Source organism: Molossus molossus, unplaced genomic scaffold, assembly GCF_014108415.1.
Source record: "Molossus molossus isolate mMolMol1 unplaced genomic scaffold, mMolMol1.p scaffold_m16_p_19, whole genome shotgun sequence".
Classification (NCBI taxonomy): Eukaryota; Metazoa; Chordata; class Mammalia; order Chiroptera; family Molossidae; genus Molossus; species Molossus molossus.
The window spans coordinates 15155961-15183055 of NW_023425354.1; the positions used below are offsets into that span (position 1 = coordinate 15155961).

Genomic DNA, 27095 nt, shown 5'->3' on the forward strand with positions numbered 1-27095 from the left:
GAAGGGGTTGGGGAGAAAACCCAGAGGCAGTGAGATTATGTTTCTCTGTCTTTGGCTGAGTGACTAGGGGTTTGTTGCTGTTCAAAGTGGGTCTAAGAGGAAGGATGACACAGTAACTACCTGAAGGGTGGTGTGTGACTTCAGCCTGGACCTAGTTCCCATCTCTCACCGTCAGCTTGGGAAAGAAAGCAAGTCAATTTCTCTGAAGCTCAGCATGTTTGTCTAGAAAACCAGGATGGTGATGCCTGTCCTGCCTCCCACCACCTGGTCATTAGCACAGAATGAGAAACGGTTGTGAAAGGGCTTTAAAAGGAAGCATTTTGTTTAGCACTCTGCACTGATTTTAGTGACAACACTTTCAGCAAGAATGGCTCCACTGATCAGGCAGTGTATAATTGTCTGAAGGTCAACTTTCAAATAATTTTGGGCTTCAGAAATGGCAGGAAGGTGGAATAGTTAGGAGAGTGAGTTGATTAAATGGAGTCTATTTCAGGTCAACAGATATTTAACAATATGTACCAGTCACTGAGCTAGATGCTGGGGAAATGCAAAGATGAAAGATACGCCCAGCCGGTGTGGCTCGGTGGTTGAGCATCGACCCATGGACCAAGAGGTCACTGATTTGATTCCTGGTCAGGGCACATGCCCAGGTTGTGGCCTCAATCACCAGGAGGAGGTGTGCAGGAGGCAACCAATTGATGTTTCTATCTCTCTCTCCCTCTCTCTCTAAAAATCAATAAAAACAAACTTTTAAAAAAAGAATAAAAGATACATTTCCTGTCCTCAGGTTAGTGGACAGAGAGTTGTGACACCTGTGAGATATGCTGAGAGGGAGCACCAGGTACCAGAGGAGAATGGGGGAGGAGTTCTAACCCTTCCTGGGTGTCAGGGGTGCACTCCAACAGAGGTGAAACCAGAGTAAGACTACGAAGAGTGGGAGTTAATCAGGCTTGAGGCAGAAGAGAGGGTGTTTGGAGCACAGGGAACAGTGCATGCAGAGTGCATGCAAAGGCCAGAGGACACAAAGGCCCTTGTGAGAAGAGCTGCAATTCCTCTAGTTAGGATGGGGGAAATGGCCGGGGATGCAGCCAGTAAGCAGGGCTTTGACTGCCAAATGTGTTTCTTAGGCACCAGGGAGCTATTAAAAGACTTGACGTATATATGACATCAAATCTCTGTGTTAGAAAGATCTTTTGGGCAACACTGAAGAGGATGATTGGAAAGGGAAGGGAGTGGTTGAGGAATGATGAGAATCTTTCAATAGGCTCTCACGGTTTAGCTGAGGAAGTAAGACATATTCACAACTGACACCAACTGTTCCAGGTGGCGCTTGAGCATTGGCACAGGTGGGACAGACAATGGGACACAGGGGGTGGTCAGAAGGAAATAGGAACATAAGGTATGTGAGAGGGGGCGGAGCCCAGGGCTAAGGCAGTGTAAGTAGCACTGACAGTTTGGTAGAAGGGTTAAGAGAATTAGCCTATTCAAGTTGCTCAAGCTGGCCAAAGAGACACAACAGATTAATGCAGGTTCAGAGATATGAATTGTTTCCTCAAATTGGACAGACCAAAAAGACTCTTCAGAAGGATGTGTTCCCAGTTTATCAGGCTATAAAGGGAACAAACAGGTTAACTATGAATAGATCTGTCAAATCCTGGAACTGTAAAACTGTGGGGCATCTCTTAAAAAAATTTTTTTTTCTTTATTGATTTTAGAGAGAGAGGAAGGGAGAGGGAGAGCGAAAGAGATAAAAACATCGATGAGAGAGAACATCAATTGGCCACCTCCTGCATGCCTCCAACTGGGGATTGAGCCCACAACCTGGCACGTGCCCTGACTGAGAATCAAACTGGTGACCTCTTGGTATATGGGTGGACGCTCAACCACTGAGCCACACCAGCTGGGTGGATCCCTTGAAGTTTAAATAAAAGAAGAAAGCATGAAGTCATCATAGTAATTTCCCTGAAATATTCTTGGTTCCATTACTTGAGGCTCAAAGCCCTCCAGAAAGTCCCCAAGGCCACAAGGTGGAGGCAAAGCGTTTTTCCTGTCTGCAGTATGACTGCTTCACCATTCCAGCTTCATCTTCCTCTATGGCAGAAATCATCTTCTCTAGCCAAGAAGAACCATACAGACTGCCTCTTGGGACTAGCCACACCTTCCCAGCTTTACCTCTCTGCTCACCAGGAATGTCCTATGCCTGCCTCTTCATATGTCCTAATCCTTCTTGTATTTTAAGGTCCAGCTGAAACCCCATCTCTTCTGGAAAGTCTTCCTTTATCATCCATATTCAAAGGGATCTCTTCCTTTTCTGCATTCTAACAGAACTTAATTGTCTTTACCACTCACTCAATACACAGTCATACCTTCTCTTGCATTGTTACCTTTTGATAAGCCCTGAACCCCATCTCCCCAATTAAATGTTAAATATTTTGAGGTTGGGTATTTATTGCTGCATAACAAACTACCCCAAAATTTAGTGGCTTAAAATATCATGAATTTTACTATATCTCTTGATTTTGTGGGATAGGAATTCAGGCAGAGGCTCAGCTGAGCAATTATTCGGTTTGATGTAGAGTCTGCAGAGGTCACTTGGTGGGATTTAGCAGGTGGATAGACTAGTACAGAGGGTACAAGATGTCTTCATTTACATTTCTGGTGCCTTGGCCAGAAGATTGGGCTCGGCTGGGCATGTTGACTGGAGCACTTACAGACATGGCCTATCCAGCATGGTAGCCTCAAGGCAGTCCAGTTTTTTCCAAGATGACTCAGGGCTACCAGAAGGAGTGTTCCAAGAGGCTGGTTAGAAGCTGCAAAGCTTTTTATGACCTGGCCTTGGAAATCCCAGACTTTTATTTTTGCCACATTTTATTGGTCAGGTAAGTCACTAAGACCAGCTCAGATTCAAAGGGAATGGAATTAGATTCCACCTCTTAATGGGTGCAATAGCAAAGAATATGAGACCATCTTTATTCTACCATCCACTATTGTCCTGAGACCCAGAAAAGTAGAGTCCCTGGCCCAGGTCTTGGGCCTCAGGGGTCCCCACACTTTAAAATACTATTTTTGAATTTTTTAAAGCCCCCCTGCAGTGGTTGGGATTGTCGCAGTCTGTTTCTTCTCTTCAGAGTACTCTCGAACCCTCTGCCTCATTCATGGGGTTGGCCAGGTGCCATGAAAAGCTTTCAGGGCTCATGCTTATGGATTGTCTAGGGCAACCTGGCAAGCAGATTGCTTCTACTGGCCAGCACAGTATTTTTTTTTTGTGGCATTGCACAAGATTAGGCCACCAGAATGGTACCGCCATGCTAATTTGGAACACTTGCTCTTCTCCAGAGAACTGGTTCTTTCTATCAATTGTAGTACTTATTCTATCTGATAATATAGCTGGAGGGCATGAACAGCCCTCCCAACAGACAATGAGAGATGAGATTTGAAGGTTGTCTTACTTGTATTCCTACCCTTAATATCTGTGCCTTGTAACAGTAGGTGCTCATTAATAAATAAATATTAGAATAAGTGGAAAAATAATATTAGGGAAAGAATGTACCCGATAGACAGTCTCTTGAGACACAAAACTGGGCGGGATCCAGGATACAGGAAAATAGTAGCATCAACTTCTCAAAGGAAGAGAAACGTCTCCTCCCTTGGGAGGAACCACAGATAAGCCTAGTGGGATGGAATGAGTTAGGCCTATGTGGAGAGGCCAAAGTGTCCAAATCCTTCAAGTCCTAATTCAAATGTCACCTCCTACATTGTCTTCCCTGAATCTCCTACCAGAGCCAACCCCAGCCCGGCTCAACATGTTTGGACTTTCTACTCTGTAGACGTTTATTTGTATACATATCTTATTTCCTTTCCTAGACTTCGACCTCTTTGAGGGCAGGAGGAATCTAGTTTCCTCTACAACACGCATAACACATAATTAACCACTCATTCAACGTGGGTTTACTGGATGGATCAATAGACTACGGGTAGGTGGGATATGTGGACTGGCAAGTAAGCAGACAAACTTGAGATCGGAGAAGCTTGTGCTAGAGACTCCAGTGAAGAACTAATCTCCAGACCCAAAATTAAACAGTTCAACGCGAAGCCTAGCACTCACCGACCCTAGCCTGCCTCCTGCAAAGAGGAGCAGGTTCCCGCCCACTCGCCTCCAACCTCGCTCTGAGGACCTCACGTCTGTACTCTGAGGCTGCCCTTGCTAGTGCCTGACTCAGTGCTGATGACAGCCTCCCGCCCAAACCTATACCTCCTAGTCCCCCATCTGAGGCCGAACGTCTAACTGCAGTTAACCTTCTTCTCCCGGCCTCTTTTCTCCATTTCTCGTAATCACCACCAGTAAGGCGTACGGGAGACAGCCTGAGCCGGTAGGGTAGAGAGGGTCCTGAGACCGGAAGCCCAAAGCCGGAAGAAGGGCTGTGGGGACGTGTTCGGAGGAAGCCGGCGCCGGACCCGGCCGGGTCGGCGACATGGAACCGCTGTACCAGCAAACGCACAAGTGAGGGCCGCGTCGGGGCACGGGCGGGGCAAAGCTAGGCCGGGTGAGGCCGGCCTCCTGGACTGGGGCCTGGGGCGTCCGCCATTGTGAAGGCTGAGTTCTTCCGCCGGGGCGCTGCTGGGGGCAGCTCGGAAGTGCTCAGTGCCTGGCCGGATGCCTAGGTCAACGGCGAACCGAGCATCTGGCCTGGGGCCTGAGACGTGGTGCGCGATGGCTCCTGGGATGTTCGAGGCCGTGACTACCTGCTGGGTAGACTAGCTGAAGGGAAAGTCGCACCTACAGCTTATAATACTTTGTCTCGTACCTGCCAGCTCAGTGCTCCGGGTTGGTAGAGCTCGTGGAGAGACAGGGCCCTGCACATAGGAGTTTACCGTTGGGTTGGAGAGTCGGCGAAGGTACGAAAAAGGAGCTAATGTGTGGCAGGATAGGATGGAAGGTAAAATAAGCAGCACAGGATAGAATCAACTTAAGCAATTTAGAAGAATCCATCACTGGGCTCTTGTCAGAAAAAGTTTCATTGTAGCTCGCAGCTCCTGAGTGATGTCAGTCCCCACCCTTGATTGACCCTAATCTTGTTGCTACATTGTGATTTTTTTCTTTTATTCTGATTTGATTTACACTAAAGACCTTATTTTTGTGGCACAAAGAAATTGCTGTACAAGTAGCATTCAGCATTACTACATGTTCATACCTGGTTACAGGTTAACATTAAGGAGATCACATTTTGATTTAGCGTCTCATAATTGAGATTACTTGGTAGTGTTCTTTATTAATATTGCCGTGCATTTTGGGAACTTGTTGAGATATGTAGTTGAGTATGGTAATAGGGATTATACCCATCCTTTATTTGGAAAGAACACTTATAATTTATTCATTTTTATTGTGGTAAAATATACATAACAATTTACTGCTTGAACCATTTTAAGTGTACAAATCAGTGACATTAAGTACATTCACAATGTGGGTAAACATCACTGCTACTCATTTCCAGAACTTTTTCATCAGCCTAAACAGAAACTTGATTAACCCGTTAAGCAGTACCTTCCCATTCCTCCTTCCCCAAGCTCCTGGTAACCTCTGTTCTACTTCCTGTTCTGAATTTACCTATTCTAGATATCTCATATAAATGGAATAATACAGTATGTGTCCTTTGTGTCTGACTTATTTTATATTTAACATGTTGTCCAAGTTCATCTATATTGTAGCATGTGTCAGAGTGTCATTCCTTTTATGGTTGAATAATATTCCTGTGTGTTTACACAAACCACATTTTTTTTTACCCATTCATCTGCAGATGTATGCTTGGGTTATTATTCTACCTTTTGGTTATTATGAGTGATGCTAATATGAACATTGGTGTAAATCTGTTTTGATTCTCGGTTTTCAATATTTTGGAGTATATATCTATACCAATCCTATTTAACAACTTTCAAATTTATGCTGTAGTTTTTTTCTCTCAAATTTTTATTTATTTTTGTTACAGATGTTTCTCCTTTTTTTTCACCCTAGACACCCTTCTTATGCTGTAGTTTTGGTCTGATGAAAATACTTAAAATTACACTTATAGGACCTGCAAATGAACTAGAATAGGGATCCACCTCCCTAATGAATTCTCAACAAAAGAAATGCTTTCGAGCATTAAAAATAAGGATGGTGATCCTCTTACCCTTTTATTTTCTAAGTGTATGGGTTTCTTTCTTTTTACTTTATAAGTGTTTGGGTTGGGTGGGTGAAATATAGAACCTACTTTGTAGTGATATTAAAATGACAGAATTTGCGCCCTGGCCGGTTTGGCTCAGCGGTTAGAGCGTCGGCCTGCGGTCCTGAGAGACCCGGGTTCGGTTCCCGCTAAGGGCATGTACCTCGGTTGCAGTTTGTCCCCGGCCCTGGTCGGTTGTGCGGGTGGCAGCCACTCGATGTGTTCCTTTCACATTGGTGTTTCTCTCTCTCTCTCTGTTCCTCTCTCTACCTGAACAAAAAAAAAAAAATGGAAAAATGTCCTCTGGTGAGGATAAAAAAAAATAAAAAAATAAAAAAATAAATAAAATGACAGAATTTGCTCTTACACTGGAGAGCCCTATTCTCATATAAAATTACAGGAAGGGATTTAAAAGACTAGACCCATGAGTCAGTTGGAAAAGGAATGAAAGAGGAAACTTTGCTCATGTTTTAGGAAAGGGTAGATCTTTTACAATAGTGAGACACAGTGGGCTAAGTGTGCCTTATAGTTTGTACAGTCTCATCCAGTTAGTTGATTTGGTTAAAGGTTGCTAAGAAGACTGTGACCAGTTTATTCTCAAGAATAATTTTATTTAGAGAGTTTCAGACTGTGCCTGTTATCAGGGTAGCAGGTAGTTTATCACTGAGAAATCCAAGTAGCTCAGTCAGGGAGAGAAGGAATACTAAATGGTGTCCCAAACAAGATTTGTGGAGTATAGATCAATCTATCATTGAACTTGATTACAGGGCTCACCAACCTTTTCTGTCAAGGGCCAGACAGTAAATATTTCAGGCTTTGTAGGCCATGCAGTGTCTGTGGTAGCTACTCAGCTCTGCTGTTACAGCACAAACGCAGGCATAGACAATATGTAAACGAATGGATATGACTGTATGCCAGTACAACTTTATTTACAAAAACAGGCAGTGAAACCAGATTTGGCATACCACTGTTAGGTCCTCTACTGTGCATCCATCCATTCATCCATTCATTCATTCATTCATTCATTCCGCGAATATTTGTTGAGTACTATGTATTGGGCACCATTCTTGGTGCTGGCAGTATAGCCCTCCCTCAAGGTGGTTCCCTTCTTTCATGCATCAGTATATATAGTTTAATCTGCCTTTATCCTCAAGTACTAAACCAGTGGGAGTTCTGGCTATAGACCTCTGCCTTGTTTTTCCTCATCTATAAAATAATAGTTTTGAGCTGGTTAAACTATAAGGCCCCTTTCAGCTCCATAGTAATGGTGATTGAGTGTCTTTAAAAGGAAATATGGAGTCCTGGGAGCATCAGAAATTAGCTTCTGCAGTTGTAGAAATTAATGATTGTAGCTGAATTGACATAATAGGAACTGAACATATTAATTTTATTGGACCTTTGAACCCAATTTGTGGTTATCACTTGCCATGTCCCTGAAAGTACATTGGAATTAGATAAACATTTTAAAGTTATGTACCTTAAAAGCTCCTGAACTGCCTGAACAGTGAATGGAGGAAAGCAGAATAAACATTTTGTATTTAATGTATTACAATGAACTTGAAAGAGAATCCCAAAGCCAGGCTTCTGTTTTTGAGATCCCAGTGTTGGGAAGGTACCTCACTTGCCCCCTTTGTAGTCCTAGAAATTCTGACTCAGTAGGTTTGCAGCACAAGAAGCTCTTTTTTTTTTTTTTTTTAATTTTTTTCTTTATTGACTTTTAGAGAGAGAGGAAGGGAGAGGGAGAGAAAGAGAAACATCGATGAGAGAGAACATCAGTTGGTCGCCTCCTGCATGCCCCCCTCTGGGGATTAGGCCCACAACCTGGGCATGTGTTCTGGCCGGGAATCGAACCGGTGACCTCTGGTGCATGGGTTGACACTCAACCACTGAGCCACACTGGCCAGACAAGTACCTCTATTTTTTAACAAGCTCTTCAGGTGATTTTTTGTTTTTTATCCTCACCTGAGGACATTTTCCCATTTTCCCTTCAGAGTGGTGGGGAGAGAGAGAGGAAGAGAGAGAGAGAAACATCGATGCGAAAGGGACATATCGAGTAGCTGCCACCCGCACGACCCAGCCAGGGCATGGGACAAACTGCAACCGAGGTATGTGCCCTTAGCGGGAACCAACCTGGGTCTCTCTGGACCGCAGGCCGATGCTCTAACTGCTGAGCCAAACCGGCCAGGGCTCTTCAGGTGATTTTTATGAGCAGCTGGACTAAAGAACTTTACCTTATGTCAAGACCAGTTTTTCCTTTTTTTTTTTTTCCACCTTTTGATGAGAGGCTAAATATTGTGTAGGAGAAGCAAAATGGGAGAGGTGAAAATGACCAGATGGTTTTACCACTTATTTAAGTAAAGTTAAAACAACAAACTTGTATGATGCTGTATAGGGTACATAGCATTTTCATAGTGCATTTGGATCTACTACCCTTTAGATAATTGTGATTGTTAGTGTCCTTATTTTACAGTTGGGGAAACTGAGATTTCAAGGAGTTAAATGACTTGTTCAATGTCCCTCAGCTATTTTACACAATGGAACTAGAACTTCAACCCAAATCTTTTTTTTTTTTTTTTTAGTCCTCACCCGAGGACATTGTTGCATTTATCTTCAGATAGAATGGGAGGAAGAGAGAGAGAGAGAGATACATCCACATGAGAGAGACACATTGAGTGGCTGCCGCTCACACGACCCCAGCCAGGGTTGAGGACAAACAGCAACCGGTACGTGCGTGTCCTTAGCGGGAACGGAATCTGAGACACTGGTCTGTGGGCTGACGCTCTAACTGCTGAGTCAAACCAGCCAGGGCCAACCCAAATCTTTTAACTACAAAATCATGTGTCCTTCTTATGGTGGTCAGAGGCAGCATGGATGGAATTTTAAAAAGCAATTCTGTTTTAACATGCTTCCCAGATCTTCTACTGACTCTTTTAAAAAAATCAGCAACAGTTACCCTTGCTTACTTGCTCCTAGGTTTCTGCTAAGTTATCACCCAAACCCACCCCGGACACCATGCTAGACAGGGCTGACTTCTGATTTCTAGTGTCCACACTCCCAGGTCTTACTAGTCTAGTGTATCATCTGTTTCTTACGAGCTTCGAGTGTGTTGTCTGAATTCTCAGTTCAGTTTATTATTATTTTTTTTTTAATCCTCACCAGAGGACATTTTTCCATTTTTTTGTTCAGACAGAGTGGGAGGGAGAGAGAGGAAGAGAAAGAGAGAGAGAAACATCGACGTGAAAGGGACACATCGAGTGGCTGCCACCCGCACGACCAACCAGGGCCGGGGACAAACTGCAACCGAGGTACATGCCCTTAGCGGGAACCGAACCCGGGTCTCTCAGGACCGCAGGCCGGCGCTCTAACCGCTGAGCCAAACTGGCCAGGGCCTCAGTTCAGTTTAAAACAGATTTTCCACTTGGCACATACTAGTTCCCACCAAGCATACTTGCTTTGTTGTTTTGCATATATTTCCTCTGAGGCATGAAATGTAGAGATTGGAATCACTTTATTGGCTATATTTTTTCTAGTTCATTCGAAGCAAAAAGAAATTGGATGGGGAAAGTCAGTAATGTTTTCCTGCAGCTTCTTAAAGTTTATCCTTTTTAGCTTAGAAAATAGTAAAAGCCAACTGAAGAGTGTTGCAGGGTTTTGTGGGTCTTGGACTCATCTCTCCCACTGTCCTCATAGAATTTAAGAATTGAAAGGCACTAGCAAAATCTTTCATTTCTTCTCACTCTGGTCAGGAAAACCCTTTGTAAAACCCAAGACAGTCCATGTACCCTGTGTTTAAACATTCAGGAGTTCCTTTTTTTTTTACTTGAAGAGATAGTTCATAATTGTTTTCATTTTTGTGTGTTGAAATGAAATCTCATCTTGAAATATGTACCTTTTAGTCCTGGTTCTCCCTTGAGGAGCAGCAACAGAGAGCAAGTCCATTCCTCTTCCTACAGGTCAACTCTAGATCATCTGAAGAGCACCAGCCGCTCCATCTTACTTTTATTTTCTCTTTTCTTTTCCAAGAGGCTTATTATCACTAGCTCATTTGACTGTCTCTCTTCATGATTTGACTTCTAAATTCTTCCCCGGTCATTTTATTCATCTTCTGTTAGGGAAAACCTTTTATTGATTGATAGGGTTTCTTTAACAGATGGCTCCCAGAATTGAATGTCATTCTGTAGAGTGCATTTGACTTTTTTTTTTTTCAATCTAAAGTCAGAATAGCCTTGGCTGGGTGGCTCAGTTGGTTGGAGCATCATTCCAAACACCAAAAGGTTGTGGGTTTGATTCTCGTGCAGTGCACATACCTAGGTTGTAGGTTTGATCCTCGGTCAGGGTGCATTTGGGAGGCAGCCAATCAATGTTCCTCTTCTGACATCAATGTTTCTCCCTCTCCTTCTCTTTCCTTTCTTCTCTCTCTCTAAAAATTGATAAAAATATATCCTAGGGTGAGGATTAAAAAATAAAAATCAAACCATGGACAGTTTGGCTCAGCAGTTAGGTGTCAGCCTGTGGACCAATGAGTTGTGGATTCGATTCCACATCGAGGGCACATACCTTGGTTTTGGTTCGTCCCTGGCCCTGTCGGGTCGTGCAGGAGGCAACCAGTCGATGTGTCCCTTTCACATTGATTTCTCTCCATCCCACTCTATCTGAACAAAAATGGAAAAATGTCCTCGGGTGAGGATTAAAAAAATAAAAATCAAACCTGACTGGTGTGGCTCAGTGGTTGACCATTGACCATGCACCAAGAAGTCACCAGTTCGATTCCCGGTCAGGTCAAATGCCCAGGTTGTGGGCCTGATCCCCGGTGGGGGGCATGCAGGAGGCAACCAATTGATGTTCTCTCTTATCAATGTTTCTATCTCTCCTCCCTTCCGCTCTCTCTCTGACATCAATAAAGGGGAAAAAATCAAGTCAGAATACTTTTTAAAAAAAATACTCACCCGAGGATATTTTTCCATTGATTTTCAGATAGAGTGGGAGGGAGGGAGGGAGGGAAGGCAAGAGACATTGATGTGAGAGAGACACATCAATTGGTTGCCTCCTCCATGACCCTCTCCAGGCTGGGGATTGAACCTCAACCGAGGCATGTACCCTTGACTGGAATCGAACCTGCCACTCTTTGGTTCAAGGGCTAGACCGACACTCCAACCACTGAGCCAAACCGGCCAGGGCAGTCAGAATACTTTTTAATCCCTGTTTTAGCCTAAGTGAAAAAATGTTAATGTTTTGTTGTACAGTATCCTAACCCCTCATTCTAGCACAAAATCATGTGCAGATCTCAAAAACATAAGTTAATTTTTTTCCAGTAGTGAACAAAACAGAACCAAAGGCAGTGCTATGGTGGAATACTGGAAATCAATTTCTCAGTCTATAATATTCATCCAACCATATTTACCATAAGATACCATGAGGAACTATGAAATGCCTCTTGAAATTAACGTAAATTTACTGTGTTATCCTCAGTATATTGCTCCTTTCCTGCTGTAGGCACAGCTTGGTTTTATTTCCCACTTGTCCATAGACCATTGTGATTGTGTATCCCACTTACTTGTTGAATAAATGAATGACCGAATGGCTGAGTGAGTAAATAAATTATCCTTATTAAACTCTTAACATCTGAAAAAATCTATTATATTTAGTTATTTTATCTATGAAACATTTCAAACATAAAAATAGAAGATAATATAACTTACGTGTTAGGACTTAAAGTTAGTAGTAAAACTGAATCCCACATTCATTATCTTCCCTTTCAAGGATCTATTCCTAGAAGTGGAATGCTGGGTCACAGGTTATTGTCAAAAGCAATTAAAAGTGTTTCTATCAGTTTATAATCCTACCAGCCATGTATGAGAGTTCTAGTATCCTCACCTCTTTATCAATGTGTGTTATCAGACTTCAAAATATTTGCCAATCTAATGGGAGAAATGTGATATCTCCTTATTTTTAAATTGCATTTTCATGATTACTAGTAAAGTTGTGTACCTTTAAATATATTTATTGACCATTTGGTTTTCCTTTTTTGTCAGTTGCCCTTTGCCCTTTTTAAAAAAAAATTGCTGTTTGATTTGTAGCGGTTTGTTATATATTCTGGACATTAGTCCTTTGTTATCTCCTGTAGATATCTTCCAGTCTCTGCCTGTCTGTTTATATTTTATGGTGCCTTTGGTGTAAAAAATTTTTTTGTTTTAATGTAGTCAAGTGTATCAGTCATTTTTTCCTGTGGTTTGTGGGGTTTGGAGGAGTAGTTTTGCTTTTTGTCTTGTTTAAGAAATCTTTCTTTTATCTGAAGTCATAATATGCACTCCTTTATTTTCTTCAGAATGTTTTATAGCCTTGCTTTTTATATTTAGGTTTTCAGCCACCTTGAGTTTATTTTTGTATATTACCGAGGTATCTTTTTTCTACATGGATAACAAACTGAACTGTCAGCATTCATCGTATAGTCCATTGTTTTCCCACCAAGTCCCCAAATGTGTAGGACTGTTTCTGGCCTTTATTCTTTCCTCTTGCGTGAAGGTTAGGGTTTATCTATCTGTCTGTCCCTCCCTTCATACTACTATATTGTTTCAATTATTATGTCTTTGTAATATATCCTAATAGCGTGTAAGACAAGTCATTCCTTTTATACTTATTCAGAGTGTCTTGGTTATTTTCATACACCCCTCCCCCATTTTAAAAATTTTGTTCCTGTTCTTGTCAATAATGCCACCAGTTTTCAGATTTGCTCTATTAAGCAACCATTGAAAATTTACCTCCCTGCCTATATCCAGGCCTTCAGTAGAGTTTCTCCCTTCGATCGCCATTACCATCCAGCCCCCTCTGTAGCTCTTTCCACAGTTACCCTGATCCAGATGTTTGTTACTTCAAGCTGTATTCCTACATTTGCCTCCGTGTCTCCATGTGCCCCATTCGAAAATGTCTGGACTTAACAGCAGTCTGGTCTCTCAGACTCTAGTCGTGATTTCTAGTTGTCTCTATTAGTGATTTCTAGGGGACGTGAGTCTTGCCCAGGAGCACTCTGGGAATCCTTAGAACTTTTGGTGCCATGGGTCGTGTTTAGAGGCCACAGGGAAATCCTGGAAAAGACTAGAGAAACCAAATTTGGGCTTCTGGTTCTCATTGGTGCATTTGAGGTCACCGTTTGTGGTACTCATGGTAGAAGATGGTTGCTGACCTTTCCCTCAAGAGTTGGGGATGAAATAAGAGCTCAGCAGGTCCCTTTCAAGTGGCTCTAACATGGAGAGACTATAAGCACCAGGAGGCAGTTGTTGGGGGTAGTAGCATAAGCAATTCCAAAGACTAATCCAAGGACCACGAGGAACAGTTCTTAGGGTCACCTTGGCCAAGCCTTGGGGAGCCTTCAAAGAGTGCTCTGGAGTCTTATGTCTGGGACCATGCCAGAGGTCAAAGGTATAGTGTCGTGTTTCCAAATGAGATGACAGTTGCCTCATATTGCCAGGGAAAGATGTTTACCAAACAGGAGGTCCCTTTCTTTGAGGGACTTCCTCTGATAGTCCAGCTAACCCCCTCATCCCTCTATCTCCTCTGACCTCAACTCTCTTCCAGGCAGACTGGTCTCCTTGTAATCTACATGACATGCTTTGCATGCCTTTTTGCATATCATTTTTTTTTTTTTTTATATCTTCCTTCACCAAATCACGTCTCCCTTCAAAATGATGTTCAGAACTCCCTTCACCCACAAAACTTCTCCAGCCTACTCTTTTTCAGCCCCAGCCGTTTTGTTCACTTGTTTTTGCTTGGTACCACTGTGCTTAGCTCCTCAGCTTTCTATCTGTATACACTTACATGTTTCAGTTTTCTCTTAAATCTTCTTGTCTATCTGGCTTGCCGTTCCTGATTACTTTGTTTCTCAAGGACAAGGATTCTCATTCTCCCCCTCCCTCTCCCCCTCCCTCTCTCCTTCTCCCTCCCTCCCTTTTGCTCTCCCTAGTACAGACCAGTGCTCAGCACATTGGGTCAAACAATGGAATGGGATTGGCTGGGTCCAGTTAGAGGTTTATCGCTTGCTCTGTGACCCTGAACAAGTTACATAACCTTTCTGGACTTCAGTTGTCTTATTTATAAAATGAGAATGATAATACTTTCCTCATAGGGTGTTGACTTTGCAGAATGTCTCAGATGTAGTAAGCACTCAATAAATGCTGCCTATCAGTATTGCTATTAATATTAATATTAATATTAAAATATTATAAACCATGCCAAAACATGAGCCTGAAGTGCCACAAATTTTATAGTCCAGTGGTGCTGTCAGTTTAAATCAGTTATATGTTGGCATCAGAAAAATTGTCTTTCCTGACTGAAGCGCTGTTGATTACTCCTGTCTCACCCATTTCCTCCCTCTTCCTTTGATAGGCAGGTCCACCAGATCCAGTCTCACATGGGACGCCTGGAGACGGCAGACAAGCAGTCTGTGCACTGTGAGTAATTAGCTATGGGGACCAGAGTCCTTTCTCTGATGACACGGTGCTAATGGGCTGGGTTTCCTGACTGCATTTCTGCCTCAGGGGCTTAATGATTCAGCTTGGAATGAGTTCTGTTGTTAGGGTGCAGAAAACCCTATGGCACAGTCACTGATTTCCCTGATTGTGTCCTTTGGAATCCTGCAAGCCGCATTCCCCATTACCCCTCCACTCAACCTGACATGGCCCTGTGAGAATGGAAGTTCTTTCCTCCATCTGTCTTAATCTAATTACCTAGTCCTTAGAAGAATGTGCTCCATGAAAAGTCAGACATGTTTAACTGGAATTGGTCATTTCTTCTGAGCTGAGAACTGTGGCTTTTTAGGAGGATTATTCAGAAATGAATAGCAATATTAATTAGTTTAGTTCCTACACCCCGGTTTCTTTTGAGAAGAGGGCTGCTTTGGGTTTTTTAGTGTCTTTTCTATCATGGGAAAAGGTCCTTCTTCTGAGTCGGTCACGCAGACGCTGCTGGTTACCCACACACTGCAGAAGCTGCCTTCTCGCCTCGCTGCTTGGCTGTCGCCGTGCCCGTTTCTCCTGTCTCCTTTCTGCAGCTCCAGCAGCATCTTTTTTTTTGGTCCTGTGCCCCACTTTGTTCTAATCTTATTTGTTAGCTAACCTACAGAGGTGACATTGCTGTCATTTCTTTACGGGGTGAGAAGCAATCTGGATGCCTTCTGTTGTGCACAGTTTTGTTTCTGTCCATTGACTTTGTTTGCCTTCCCAACAATCTCATTGTTACATGATTAGAAATGGAAAAGAGGTCATTTTGATAGTTTATCACAAGGGATAAGGATAATGACTGTGTTTATCATATCTTCACCTCTGTGGATTCTTTCCTGGGCCTTTCCTACTGATATTTGGTCTATTTTGGGGACTCAAGCTTCAGCCCACCCATTCTTATAGAAACCCTTAGGGGAACTCTTCTCTATGTTTCAATTACAATCTTTCCCTTTGTACTTTTGTTTTAACCTCATTACTGTAGGGAATTCAATTGGCAGTCTTTTTTACTAGATATTTATAATCTATATCTGAGAATAATCTCAAAGGAAAAGAATGTTCATTCTATGTCAGAAAATACTGACTTTTGCTTAAAATTTTTTTGTACAACCTTTAGCTATTCACTTTATTTTCTAAAGGCAGGAAATTTATTTCTACAGATTTTTAGAAAATAGCTTTATTTATTTATTTATCCTCACCCAAGGATATTTTTCCACTGATTTTTTTTAGATAGAGTGGATGGGAGGGAGAGAGAAACATCACTGCGAGAGAGACACATTGATTGGTTGCCTCCTGCACAACCCTGACCCGGGCTAGAGGTCAGACCTGCAACCCAGGTACGTGCCCTTGACCAGAAATCATTGAACCCGAGATCTTCAGTCCCTAAGCCAATGCTCTAGCTGCTAAGCCAAACCAGCTAGGGCTACCCCCAGCTTTTAAAAAATTGGCATTGTTATGGCATTAACAGCTATATATACATATTTGAAACAACATTTCCAGAGTCATGTAGTATTACTTGAATATTTTTCCATTATTCAATAGTGTATGCATTTTTCTTCTTTTGAAATACATAGTTTTGAGTCTCTTGGGTATAGGAAAAAGATATGTTTGATTGCCATTCTAATTTACGTTCATTATCTCTTTTCCAGCAATTATTCTTTTTTCTCTTTTGTGCAGTGGTAGAAAATGAAATCCAAGCAAGCATAGACCAGATATTCAGCCATCTAGAACGTCTGGAGATTTTGTCCAGCAAGGAGCCCCCTAACAAAAGACAGAATGCCAAACTGTGAGTGCTCAACACCCCAAGTCCTCAAGTTAGGCCTTTCTCCCAGGGGAGGCTATTGAATAGTCTTAAAATCTATTTACACATTGAAAAACTGAGACTATGCAAAAATAAAGTCCTCATAAAGGGCGCAGTTCTATTCTTTCCAAATAAAAATTCTGTGACGTTAGTGGCTCAGAAGTTTTGTGTCTCTTTACCTCATTGATGTCATTTTGGAATTTTGCCTCCAGTACTGTTTTTCTGCCCAGACCCATGGCCACTTGAAGCCTAATACTGCCAGTGAGTTTACTCTACCCTTTGGTTCCCACTACATTCTTGGGTTGAAATAGATCTTACTCTTAATCACTTCAATCAGTCTAATTATAATGAAATACCGATCTAATGTTTGATAGTCCCCATGAAATTAAAATGAAACCACTCTCACCACCTCCACCCCGGCCCCAGCTCCCAAAAGTTTTATGAAACTTTGTTGGTGCTTTACTTCAAAGATGCCCTTGGGCTTCTTCCAGAAGAGTGATATAATCCATAGAAGGTCAGGAAGAGGTCATCGAGCCTGTTTCCTGTCACCTGTTCTCTGTCATGCATCCAGAATCAGAGACCAGCAGGTATTTAAGTAAAGCTGCTGGAATCTCGTGTGCTACAACCCTACTTTAACCACAAGCTACTTCTTTATTTTCACCATCATTGATCAAAATCAGATACCATGGAGTAGTATAGGAAGAAGTAAGGAAATGTCTTCTTTCCTGAGTACAAAGCCTGGTGACCTCACATTGTGCCACCCTGGGTTTCTGGAATGTAATATCTCTCTCTATCAATTCCAGTCGGGTTGACCAGTTAAAGTATGATGTCCAGCACCTGCAGACTGCTCTCAGAAACTTCCAGCATCGGCGATATGCAAGGGAGCAGCAGGAAAGACAGCGAGAGGAGCTTCTGTCTCGCACCTTCACCACCAACGTAAGCCAGGCGCTGGGGTGGGAGACTGCAGGTACTAGACGGCTCGTTGGAGCTGGAGCTCAGGTCTCTGAGCATCATCCTTTTAGGTGGTGTCTGAAGCAGACTGATGTGGAGGAGACCAACTGGAAATGACAGTAGACCTTGTGCATTGCTAGACAGGGAATCTCTTTTTCTAATACAGAAACCTGAAGAGGAAGCAGTTAACTTGAGGGAATGGGCAGGGGTGAAAATTACCTGGTTTGACTGGTCTGATGCAGAGAGGTCGTGGTTGACATGGTGGAAATGTTTCTGCTGATCAGATAGAGACAGATGATTAGCACTTAGACCATTTTTAGTGAGGGCAGCATTTCAAAGCTGCCTTCGGGCAGTTGCCATTTTGCTGTGTATGTGTGTGGTTCCAGTGTCAAATGCATTAAAATGTTTTTGTCCCTGGTCTGAGCAGCAATTTTGGAGGAATTTGTTAACAGATATTTTGTTTAAGATGGATTGCTTGACTTGAGTGTGTTTGAAAGTGGCCTGTTGGTTTGCATGTTTGATTTTGTAGAACATCTTGCTCCTGCCCTTTGGTCTCAATAGGATCATTTCCTGCACATCGCTATAGGACATACTGACCTTTTTTGTGTTCTGCATATTATCCACCAAATGAGGTGGAGTTGCGGGTGGTTTTTGTTTTGTTGTTTGTTTGTTTTACAGAGCAGTTTATTTTCTAAAGAGGTCTTAGCTTTCTAAGCCTGCCATCAGAATTCAAATCACTTCCCACTTTGCAGATGTTTAATTCTCTTTGCTATGTCCACACTTGCAGTACATTTCCCCAAATGTTTCAGACTGTGCCTCCTAGTTTCTGTTTCTCTAGAGCAAGCAGTCAAATAACAATGACTAACATTTCAAAGGTGTGATGAAGACGTATTGATGGTATAGTGGTAAGCACAGCCAGTTTTCAGAAGCATAATGAACGAACTGTATGACATGCTGAAAGATGTTCTCTGGGCTTTTGATGGTTATTTAGATGTTTTTTAGGTGGGGAATGGTAGCTCAGGATTATTTTGTATCTTACCAGCCTGCGTGATGCTGTGCATACAATGGGCCCTCTTTAAAAATTGGCTTACTAAATTAACTTCCTGGTTATACTGTGATCAGGGACTATCATACATTTGTCTGAGAGATAATGGTTCATCAGCTGTGCCCTTTCAGGTGGGAAAGTAAGAAAGATTTGTAGTAAAAGGCATTCAGTAAATGCTTGCCAGATAAATGAAGAGAAGTCTCTAACTGATTCAAATACTGCAGTCTCTAACCCACTGAGCATTAGCCATATGCTGCCCACTGTTTAAGGTGCTGAGAATGAAGTGTGTGAAAAACTCCTGTGTTAGTAAGGGGGTTGAAAATGCATGCATGAAAAACGACTTTGAACTTGAGCACCAAAGAAAAGGTGGTTTAGCCTCTTTGTGATGAATTAAAGTGGTAAAAATGGCTCTGGCCAGTGTGGCTCAGTTGGTTGGAGCGTTGATCCGTACACCGAAAGGTTGTGGTTCGATTCCTGGTGAAGGGCACATAGCTAGGTTGCAGTTTCGATCCCTGGCCCTCTTTGGGGTGCGTGCGGGAGACCAATCGATGTATCTTTCTCACATTAATGTTTCTCTCTCTCTCTCTCCCTTAGCCTCTCTCTAAAATCCATGAACACGTCCTCAGGCAAGAATTTTAAAAAGTGGTAAAAATGGCCTTGGTTGGCAGAAAAGTTTGTAGTCATCAGGGGGCGGGAAAGAGAACAGTATCACAGCCGGTCATGCCTTGCTTCTGTGTACAGTTCCCTTTCAGTGTAAACTTAGAGCCGAGGATTGGTCTTGATGTTCCTCCTGACAGGATGGCTAAGAGCAGGCTCTGCACTCATTACTGAGATTCATGCCCTTCTGGACTTCGTACCAGCTCCCTGAGATCTTGAACAAGTTATGCCACCTGTCTGGGCTTCAGTTTCCTTGTCTCTAAATGGAGATAATACGTTAACTACCTCATAAGGTTAGGATGAGGATTAAGTGAGCTTAGGGTAACGAGTATGCAAAGTGGGAAGTACTTGCTCAGTATTAATTTTTGTTTTCTTTCCTTTTTGTGCAGATTTTTCTTGCCTGCTCAGGAGAATAGTCCCATCTGAGCGTCATTTGGCTGTCAACAGGAAAGCACTGTCTCTTCTATCCTTAGTCAGTCTCATTCTAATTGGAGGGATAAGCTCTAGATAAAATAGCTAAAGAACAAAAGCAAACATTTAATGCTGTGTTAAGGGAAAACCAAGTAAAGGAACATTTGGAACAAGTTAGGTTAGTGAGCAGTCAGAGAAAGACTGAGAGAAGCCCATTGAGGTCTTGAAGGAATAACGTTTTTCCAGATTGGGGGTAACGATAAGAGGCAGAAATTAGTAAGACTTGTGTAGTGGACGTCTGAGGAAAGTGAACAGAGCCTACCCCAGATCTTTGCTTTGCTTTTTCCTCTCTATCAGTTTCCCTCTGATTCTTACTCCATTCCCTCTGGCTGTTCTCTGGCTTGGCCTTGGCCAAAAGGCAGAGCAGCCAGATACGTGGGACCGCAGGAGCTGACCAGCAAGTAACGTTAATCAAGTGCCTGCGTTTCTTTCACAGGACTCTGACACCACCATACCAATGGATGAATCACTGCAGTTTAACTCTTCCCTCCAGAAAATTCACCACGGCATGGATGACCTCATTGGAGGCGGGCACAGTATTCTGGAGGGACTGAGGGCCCAGAGACTGACCTTGAAGGTGGGGGCCCTTGAGGACAGGGAGAAGACCTCTTGTTTTTGCTTCATCCAATAGTTTGATGTCTTCATTTACATTTTGATTACAGATCCCCAAATTGTGATGTGAGACAGCCCTTTAGTTTGGGATCCTTCCTTTGGTGTCAAATTATTATGAGTCCAAAGTAACCTATTTCCCTTTGCCAGGAGGTATTTCTTGTGCTTGCAATGAATCATAATGTGGCATCTTTTGGTATCCAGGTCTTGTCCCACTTACTGAAGGTGACTGCTGCTCTGAGAGGAACCAGCCATAGACTAAGAAATTCTGTTATTGAATCCACTTTCGTAAGCAGGAAGACGTGGCTGTACTTTGGCACCTCACTCAGGTGTTTTCTCCTAAGGGCCTCTACCATGGACTGCCTTATAACCAAGACCTTTCTGTACTGTGGTACTGAACCCCAGGGGCTGGGTCTTAGGGCTGCCCTGGTTGTTTAGCAGCTCATAGCTTCTAGAGCACATGCTGGTGATCCCCAGCAACTCCTCACTCTCTCTAGCCCCAGGTATTGCTAGAAGCCCTGCCCCATTGGCTGAGACTCCAACCCCCAGGACTAGTTTACAGAAACATTACACAGACTCTGATGTCAATCGTGATGTTTCAGCCTCAGCCCTTTTCCTGTATCAACTCTGATGGATAATGGGGTGTGGACTGTGCCTATTATCAGGGTGTGGTTCCCTGTGAACGAAGCACTCCCAGCCACTGAGCTGTGAGAAACAGTCACTCGGAAGCATGAGCTTTATCTTAGTTTTTGTTGGACCATGTTGAGGTGGTCAGCTCTGAGGGACTTCAGTACATTTCTGCCACTTTTACCAGGGAGAAGGTCAGGCAAGCCACCAGTGACACTTAACCTCCTGCTGATGGCTCCGGTGCTTTAGATAGTCCAAAGTGTGGTCTCCAACAGCTTCACAGGTGCCCCTCTTTCAGAACAGCCACCTGCAGTAATCTAAACTGATACATGTTGATTAATTCGCCCTTTCTGTAGAAAACGGCTGGCCTCATTCCTGTATCTCAGGGAAACAGTAAAACCCTTTTAGGATAGGACTTAGCATGTCACACTAATGTCAACCAGTGGGGGTTAGAGCTTATTGTTAAAGCAGATGTTGGCTTCCTACTGCAATCTGGAATCGCTGAGGAGTGCGAGTGACTTCACGCGAAGTGAAGTGCCAGAAAGCCTGGCGAGGCGGCCCTAACCCTGCTTCCTCTGCGGGCCCACCACTGCCTGCCTCTGCACCGAGTCCTTGCGCCCGTCTCCCACTCACCTCTGGCAGGGAAGTTTGGGGGCTTTAACCATTTGAAATTAACGTGGGAGAGAACATGAAGGAGCTGGGCCATGATTTGGGGAAATTCATGGTTGAAAATGTATATATTTTTTGAAATTTATGGTCATTTTAAGGTGATTTTAGAAGCTTGATACTTGAACTTCAAATGGTGAGGAAATAATTGGTGCTTTCAGAGCTGAGCATAATCTTAGTGAGAGTCTCATATTTACCATCACCGTTGTGGAAAACACATCAGTGATCTCCTGGCAGTAATCAAGTTTGACTTGCAGGATCTCTCAGTGAGGCTTTGAAATCATTGTCTGGGCAGAACATAGGTTTGAATTCCTGTCCACAGTGCCTCGTGTCGTTCTCACTTCTCTTGCCTCTTGTCTCAGTTGTTCGATAATGTGTTGTTCGTTATAAAAATAGGAGTAGGGCATTAGGTAGATGCCGTCCTTACACATGCAGCTGGTGATGTGTGTAGAAGTAACTTAGGGTTTGCCCAGCATTCATTTATATTTGTAGCTTCATAAGAATTTGAATGTGACTAAAAATGAAAATTAGCAGAGAAGGAAGGGCAGGCTGGGTGATTTGGGCTGTTGGTTTACAAATAAAAACCCTTTTTATTTTTGGTGATGGGTGGTGATGTTTATATGAGGGGTTTTAGGTCATTGTGTTGGTCTCTGTCAGTTGTGTCGTGTCTTTGTCGTTCCATCTTGACCACTTTAAACTTTCTCGTAAACCTGGACACTGACCCACATGTTCGGTCAGAATCCTGATAGCAAGGATTTTGGAGCTAGGGAGCAGAGACTGTTTTAATATAAAATATATATTATATTACATATTAGAATATACAATATTTTAATTCATAATTTTTTATTGAGGCATCATGTACACACAGGGAGGTATACAGGTCTTATTTGTATAGTCATTGAATTTTGACAAATGCATGTGTACCTTTGTAACCTACACCATATCAAGACATGGATCATTTTCATCACCCCAAAAAGATCCCTGGTGCCCTTTCTTTAAAAAAATTTTTTTTTCTTTATTAATTTTAGAGAGAGAGGGAGAGAAAGATAGAAACATTAATGAGAAAGAACATCAGTTGGCTGCCTCCTGCATGCCTCTCACTGGGGGTTGGGCCCACAACCTCAGCATGTGTCCTGACCAGGAATTGAACTGGCGACCTTTTGGTGCATGGGTTGATGCTCAACCACTGAGCCACACCAGCAGGCCCTGGTGCCCTTTCAAATCGGTCTGCTGTATCCCCAGACAACCACTATACTGATTTATATCACCATAAATTAATTTTGCCTGTTACTGAACTTCATATAAATATATTCATATTACTATTTTGTTGTGTGGCTTTTTTCTCAGGAATGTTTTCCAGGCTCATTCATACTGTTACATGTTTGTAATTAGGTCCTTTTTATTGCCAAGCAGTATCTCATTGTCAGATGTATCAAATTGTTTATATATATATCCATTCTCTGGTGATGGACACCTGTATTCTTTTCAGTTTTAAGATAGTGTTTTCTTTTAGAAGATTTATTATAGTTTTGGCTTTTATGTTTAATTCTATAATCCAGATTAAGTTTTGTATATAATATGAATCGAGGATCATTTTTTTTTTTTTTTTTTATCCTCATCCGAGGACATTTTTCCATTTTTTTGTTCAGGTAGAGTGGGAGAGAGAGAGAGGAACAGAGAGAGAGAGATAAACATCGATGTGAAAGGAACACATCGAGTGGCTGCCACCCGCACAACTGACCAGGGCCGGGGACAAACTGCAACCGAGGTACGCGCCCTTAGCGGGAACCGAACCCGGGTCTCTCAGGACCGCAGTCGACGCTCTAACCGCTGAGCCAAACCGGCCAGGGCGAGGATCATTTTTTACACACATATATGCAAATGCAGATACTTATATATGATTTATACAAGACATATATGTGCGTGTGTGATACATACATGTGATATTTATTATATAACCAGTTCCAGCACATTGGTGGAAAAGACTTCTCTTTCCCCCTTGTGTTGCTCTGGTACCTTGATCAAAAGTACCTTATGAGAGTTATCTATTTCTGGTTGATGCTGCTTTCTATATGTTTCAGGCATGATCAAAAGACTATTGTTGGTAAAGCCCTGTCTCACAATGACTTTCACCTACCTTTGTTCTTTCTCTTCTTGTCTGCCCCAGGGGACTCAGAAGAGGATCCTTGACATTGCCAACATGCTGGGCTTGTCCAACACAGTGATGCGGCTCATTGAGAAGCGGGCTTTCCAGGACAAGTACTTTATGATCGGTGGGATGCTGCTCACCTGTGTGTTCATGTTCCTCGTGGTGCAGTACCTGACATGAGCCAGCTAAGCCCAGCAGCTGAACGACGTTCCCACTGCCTGAGTGTGTGTGTGTGTGTGTGTTGTGAGCGTGTGCGCCTGTGAAAGAGAAAGGGGGCCCAGAGGCCATGTTTTGAGATGTATGTCCATCTAACTGTGAAAACCACTCAGAAGTAATTGTGATCTGTAACCTAGTTGGAGTTTCAAACCTGCTCTGTTTTGCACGGCATCTTAGAGGGGAAGCTAGTGCTACCACGGTTCATAGTGTGTACGAAATGAAAGAAGTCCCTGTTCTCTCTCTCACTCACTCTCCCTGGGGGAGGAAGGGGTGAGGAAGGAAGGGGAAAGGAAAAGAATGGCTTTGGTGTTTTGTTCACATAGATGATGCGTGCCCTGGGAAGGCTTTCATGGCTACCTGTCCATATTTTGTCATCATCCAGTCTTTCTGGCTCCTAATAGATAGGCTGGAGCAGAAACAGAGAGAATGAGGGGAAAGAGGTCTTTTTTTCCTGTGCCCATTATAGTAAGTGGATTCACACGTTCTTGCTACTAGCCACCTCCCCACCCCCAAAATGACATGCAGATGACTGACTGCCCATACTTGTCATCCTTCCCCAGAAGCAGCTACCTAGAGGAAACAGGCATTTGGTGCTGTTGCCGACAAGATTTTCCACATGACCGTTGTTGGATGTTTCTCCTTTCTAAACTGAGGCCACTGTTATTCTCTGGGAGTGCTCAGTCTTGAAACTAAAGACCCAAGTTACTGATTTTTTCTTTTTGGTAGTTAATAGAATGGTTGGCTTTTAAGGTTCCAAAACTGCGGCCTGGCACCCATGCCCAGGCTTTGTTGGGCCTTTGCCCCTTAGAAAGTAACTGTGAGCAAAGGTTAGTAATTTATCAATAACAGTCTCATCTCTAGTTTTAGCATCTCTAATGCTTTTGCTCTCTTCCCTTCCCTTGAAGTATATTAGCAACTGCCGGCCAAGCCGCCAGTCCAGCCAGTGTGGGTGGATGCCACCCTAAAATCGTCTCTGGTTGTCCTTGTGAGACTCTTTCCAGGGACCAGGAACTTTTTCCTTCTCTGACCAACCCTGGATTAAGACTGTACACTACCTGGTGTATTGTGGGATTTACTGTAAAGCCAGTCTGTCTATATTGATTAATTGCTAAAAGTACCAGAAAGACCTGGTTAGCATATTTTTTCATCAATCACAGGCTCTCCCAGCCCTATATTCAGTAGCCTTAAGGCAAGACAAACTAGCACTCAGAATTTCCCAGAAGAACTTGAAACCTGGTCAGTATTACCCCTACCTTTGATTGTCTTGCCCCACCTATTGTCTTAATTTCTTGTTTCTTGGACTGTCTTCTGTCTCTTTTCTATGTGTTCCTCCATTCCACCTCCCTTATTTACCTCCCACCTGCTTCTGTAGCAGTGTTGGTCTTTTCAGTGAGGTCTTGTTGCATAGATCCCCTTTTGGTAAGTGTTTCTTAATAGTCATGGATTTTTAACATGAGTTTCCTGGGTACTGATTTCAGTCACACTTTTGGTGGGATCTCTATTGCTCTGGGCTCTGGGTTTCCAAGGAACAGGGAATCTATGACCCCTTCATAAAAGGATTGAGGGCCCTGACAGAGTGAAAATGGTGGCCTGGAGGGTGGAGAGGGGTTGAGGCATCTTCAGGCCTAGATCTCACTTTGGGGAGGTACAGTTTGAAATTTCCTTCACACCCAGCAACCCTGCCATCCTCAGGACCCAGCACAGGACTCTTAGCAGTCCATTAAATGGATTTTAAAACTGCACAGACCTGGCTGTCCTATCCCCTGAGCACTTGAAGATCTTGCCAGACAGTGCACTTTGGAAGGAGGTATACATGGGGCAGCTAAGCCATTTGGACTTGAACTCTAGGAGACCAAAACTTCCCCCACCCTGTCCTCCATTGGCTGATGTGACATCTATTTGTAGTGATACACCAAGAGTAACGCCTTCCCCTACCTTCAGAGCCATCCTCTGTGCTTTGTAATAAAAATTGTGGGCATTTTGTGGGTGTTTACCATCTTAGGCTAGAGAACAGCAGCTAGGGAAACTTACCTTGGCCGGACTAGGTACTTCATTCTCCACAGTCCCCAGTGTAGGGAAGGGTCCTAGGCCAGGTAAAGAGCACCACCTAGTGGAGTCAGGGTGAATTATCAGGTTGAGCTGGTGTAAGAATTTCCAAGTTAGCCTCTGTGGCCTTGTACATACAGGTTTTTGGTACACGGTTTGCCTATTGTGGTTTAAGACAGGTGGGAATATCTTCTTTTCATGGAATTTAACTCATGTGACCACCTTAACAAAACCAAACTCAAAGACCAAGTAAGTAGGAGAGTTGATTTTTATAGACTTCATTGCTGGGTTTTTTCTCCTAAGTCTTCTGCCCTAATGAATTTACATGGGGTTGATTTGCAAATTTAGACTTAAACCCATTGTTTTTTCAACACATCAGTTGAATAAAGTTGAGATTTATTTTATTTAGAATGCTATGTTTTGCCCTGGCCAGTGTTGTGGCTCAGTGGTTGGAGTGTTGGCCTGTGCACCAAGGGGTTACAAGTCTGATTCCTGGTCGGGGTGTGTGCCTGGGTTGCAGGTTCAGTCCCCCACCCGATGTGGTGCCGGCTTCGTGGAGGAGGGAGGGCCGAGTGCCGATGGACTAGCGGCCTGGAGGGTGGCACTGACGTGTCCCTGGGAAATCAGGGAGGGGAGCTGGTGCGAAGGGGAGAAGTGTGAGCTCAGTTCTCAGCTGGCTGGGTTTTGGGGTAGCCTATGGAAAGATGGAGAGGTATTGGGTGGGAAGCTGGAAGGGGAGGTGGAGGAAGTCCAGGAGGCCCTGGCACGAGTGCAGATGTCGGGATCCTCAGCTGTCATTCTTCAGCTAGAAGTGTGGGAGGGATCCCTGCTCATGCCCAGGGTTCTGGATCCAGGAGCCCCTGCTTAGGAAGGGGGGGAAGAGGGTGCTCCTAAACCAGCCTTCCCTCCAGGGTCTGGTTTCAAACCTCCTCCTTGGTGTAAGTGTGCAGGAGAAAGGATATGTCAGAGCTCTAGGGACCCCATCTCTCAGGAGTGCCCGGCCACCTGGACTCCCCAGACCAATCACCAAATGGGTGTGAGGCAGGTGCTGCCACATACTCTGAGAGCCCCTTCAGCTCATTTTCCTGCTGTTGACGTGCTAATGAGACCTAGTGGAGAAGCTTGGCTCTCTGGAGGACCTTAAGTGATTGGAATAGCAGGCCTGGTA

General features: G+C 43.4%; 1 protein-coding gene across 5 annotated transcripts; it reads left to right on the forward strand.

Moving 5' to 3' along the window:
* Positions 1-4406: 4406 nt before the first annotated feature.
* Positions 4407-26331, forward strand: GOSR2 (golgi SNAP receptor complex member 2). 5 transcript variants are annotated; one of them, XM_036268872.1, is made up of 6 exons: positions 4407-4501; positions 14580-14644; positions 16367-16475; positions 17294-17426; positions 20051-20191; positions 23684-26331. In XM_036268872.1, the coding sequence occupies exons 1-6, from the start codon at positions 4473-4475 to the stop codon at positions 23843-23845; spliced, it is 639 nt and encodes a 212-aa protein (XP_036124765.1). In that variant the 5' UTR covers positions 4407-4472; the 3' UTR covers positions 23846-26331. The 5 variants fall into 5 exon arrangements, with proteins under 5 accessions (XP_036124765.1, XP_036124768.1, XP_036124764.1 ...); XM_036268871.1 differs by having other exon boundaries at positions 4419-4501; positions 14584-14644; positions 16339-16475; XM_036268873.1 differs by having other exon boundaries at positions 4419-4501; positions 14584-14644.
* Positions 26332-27095: the final 764 nt, after the last annotated feature.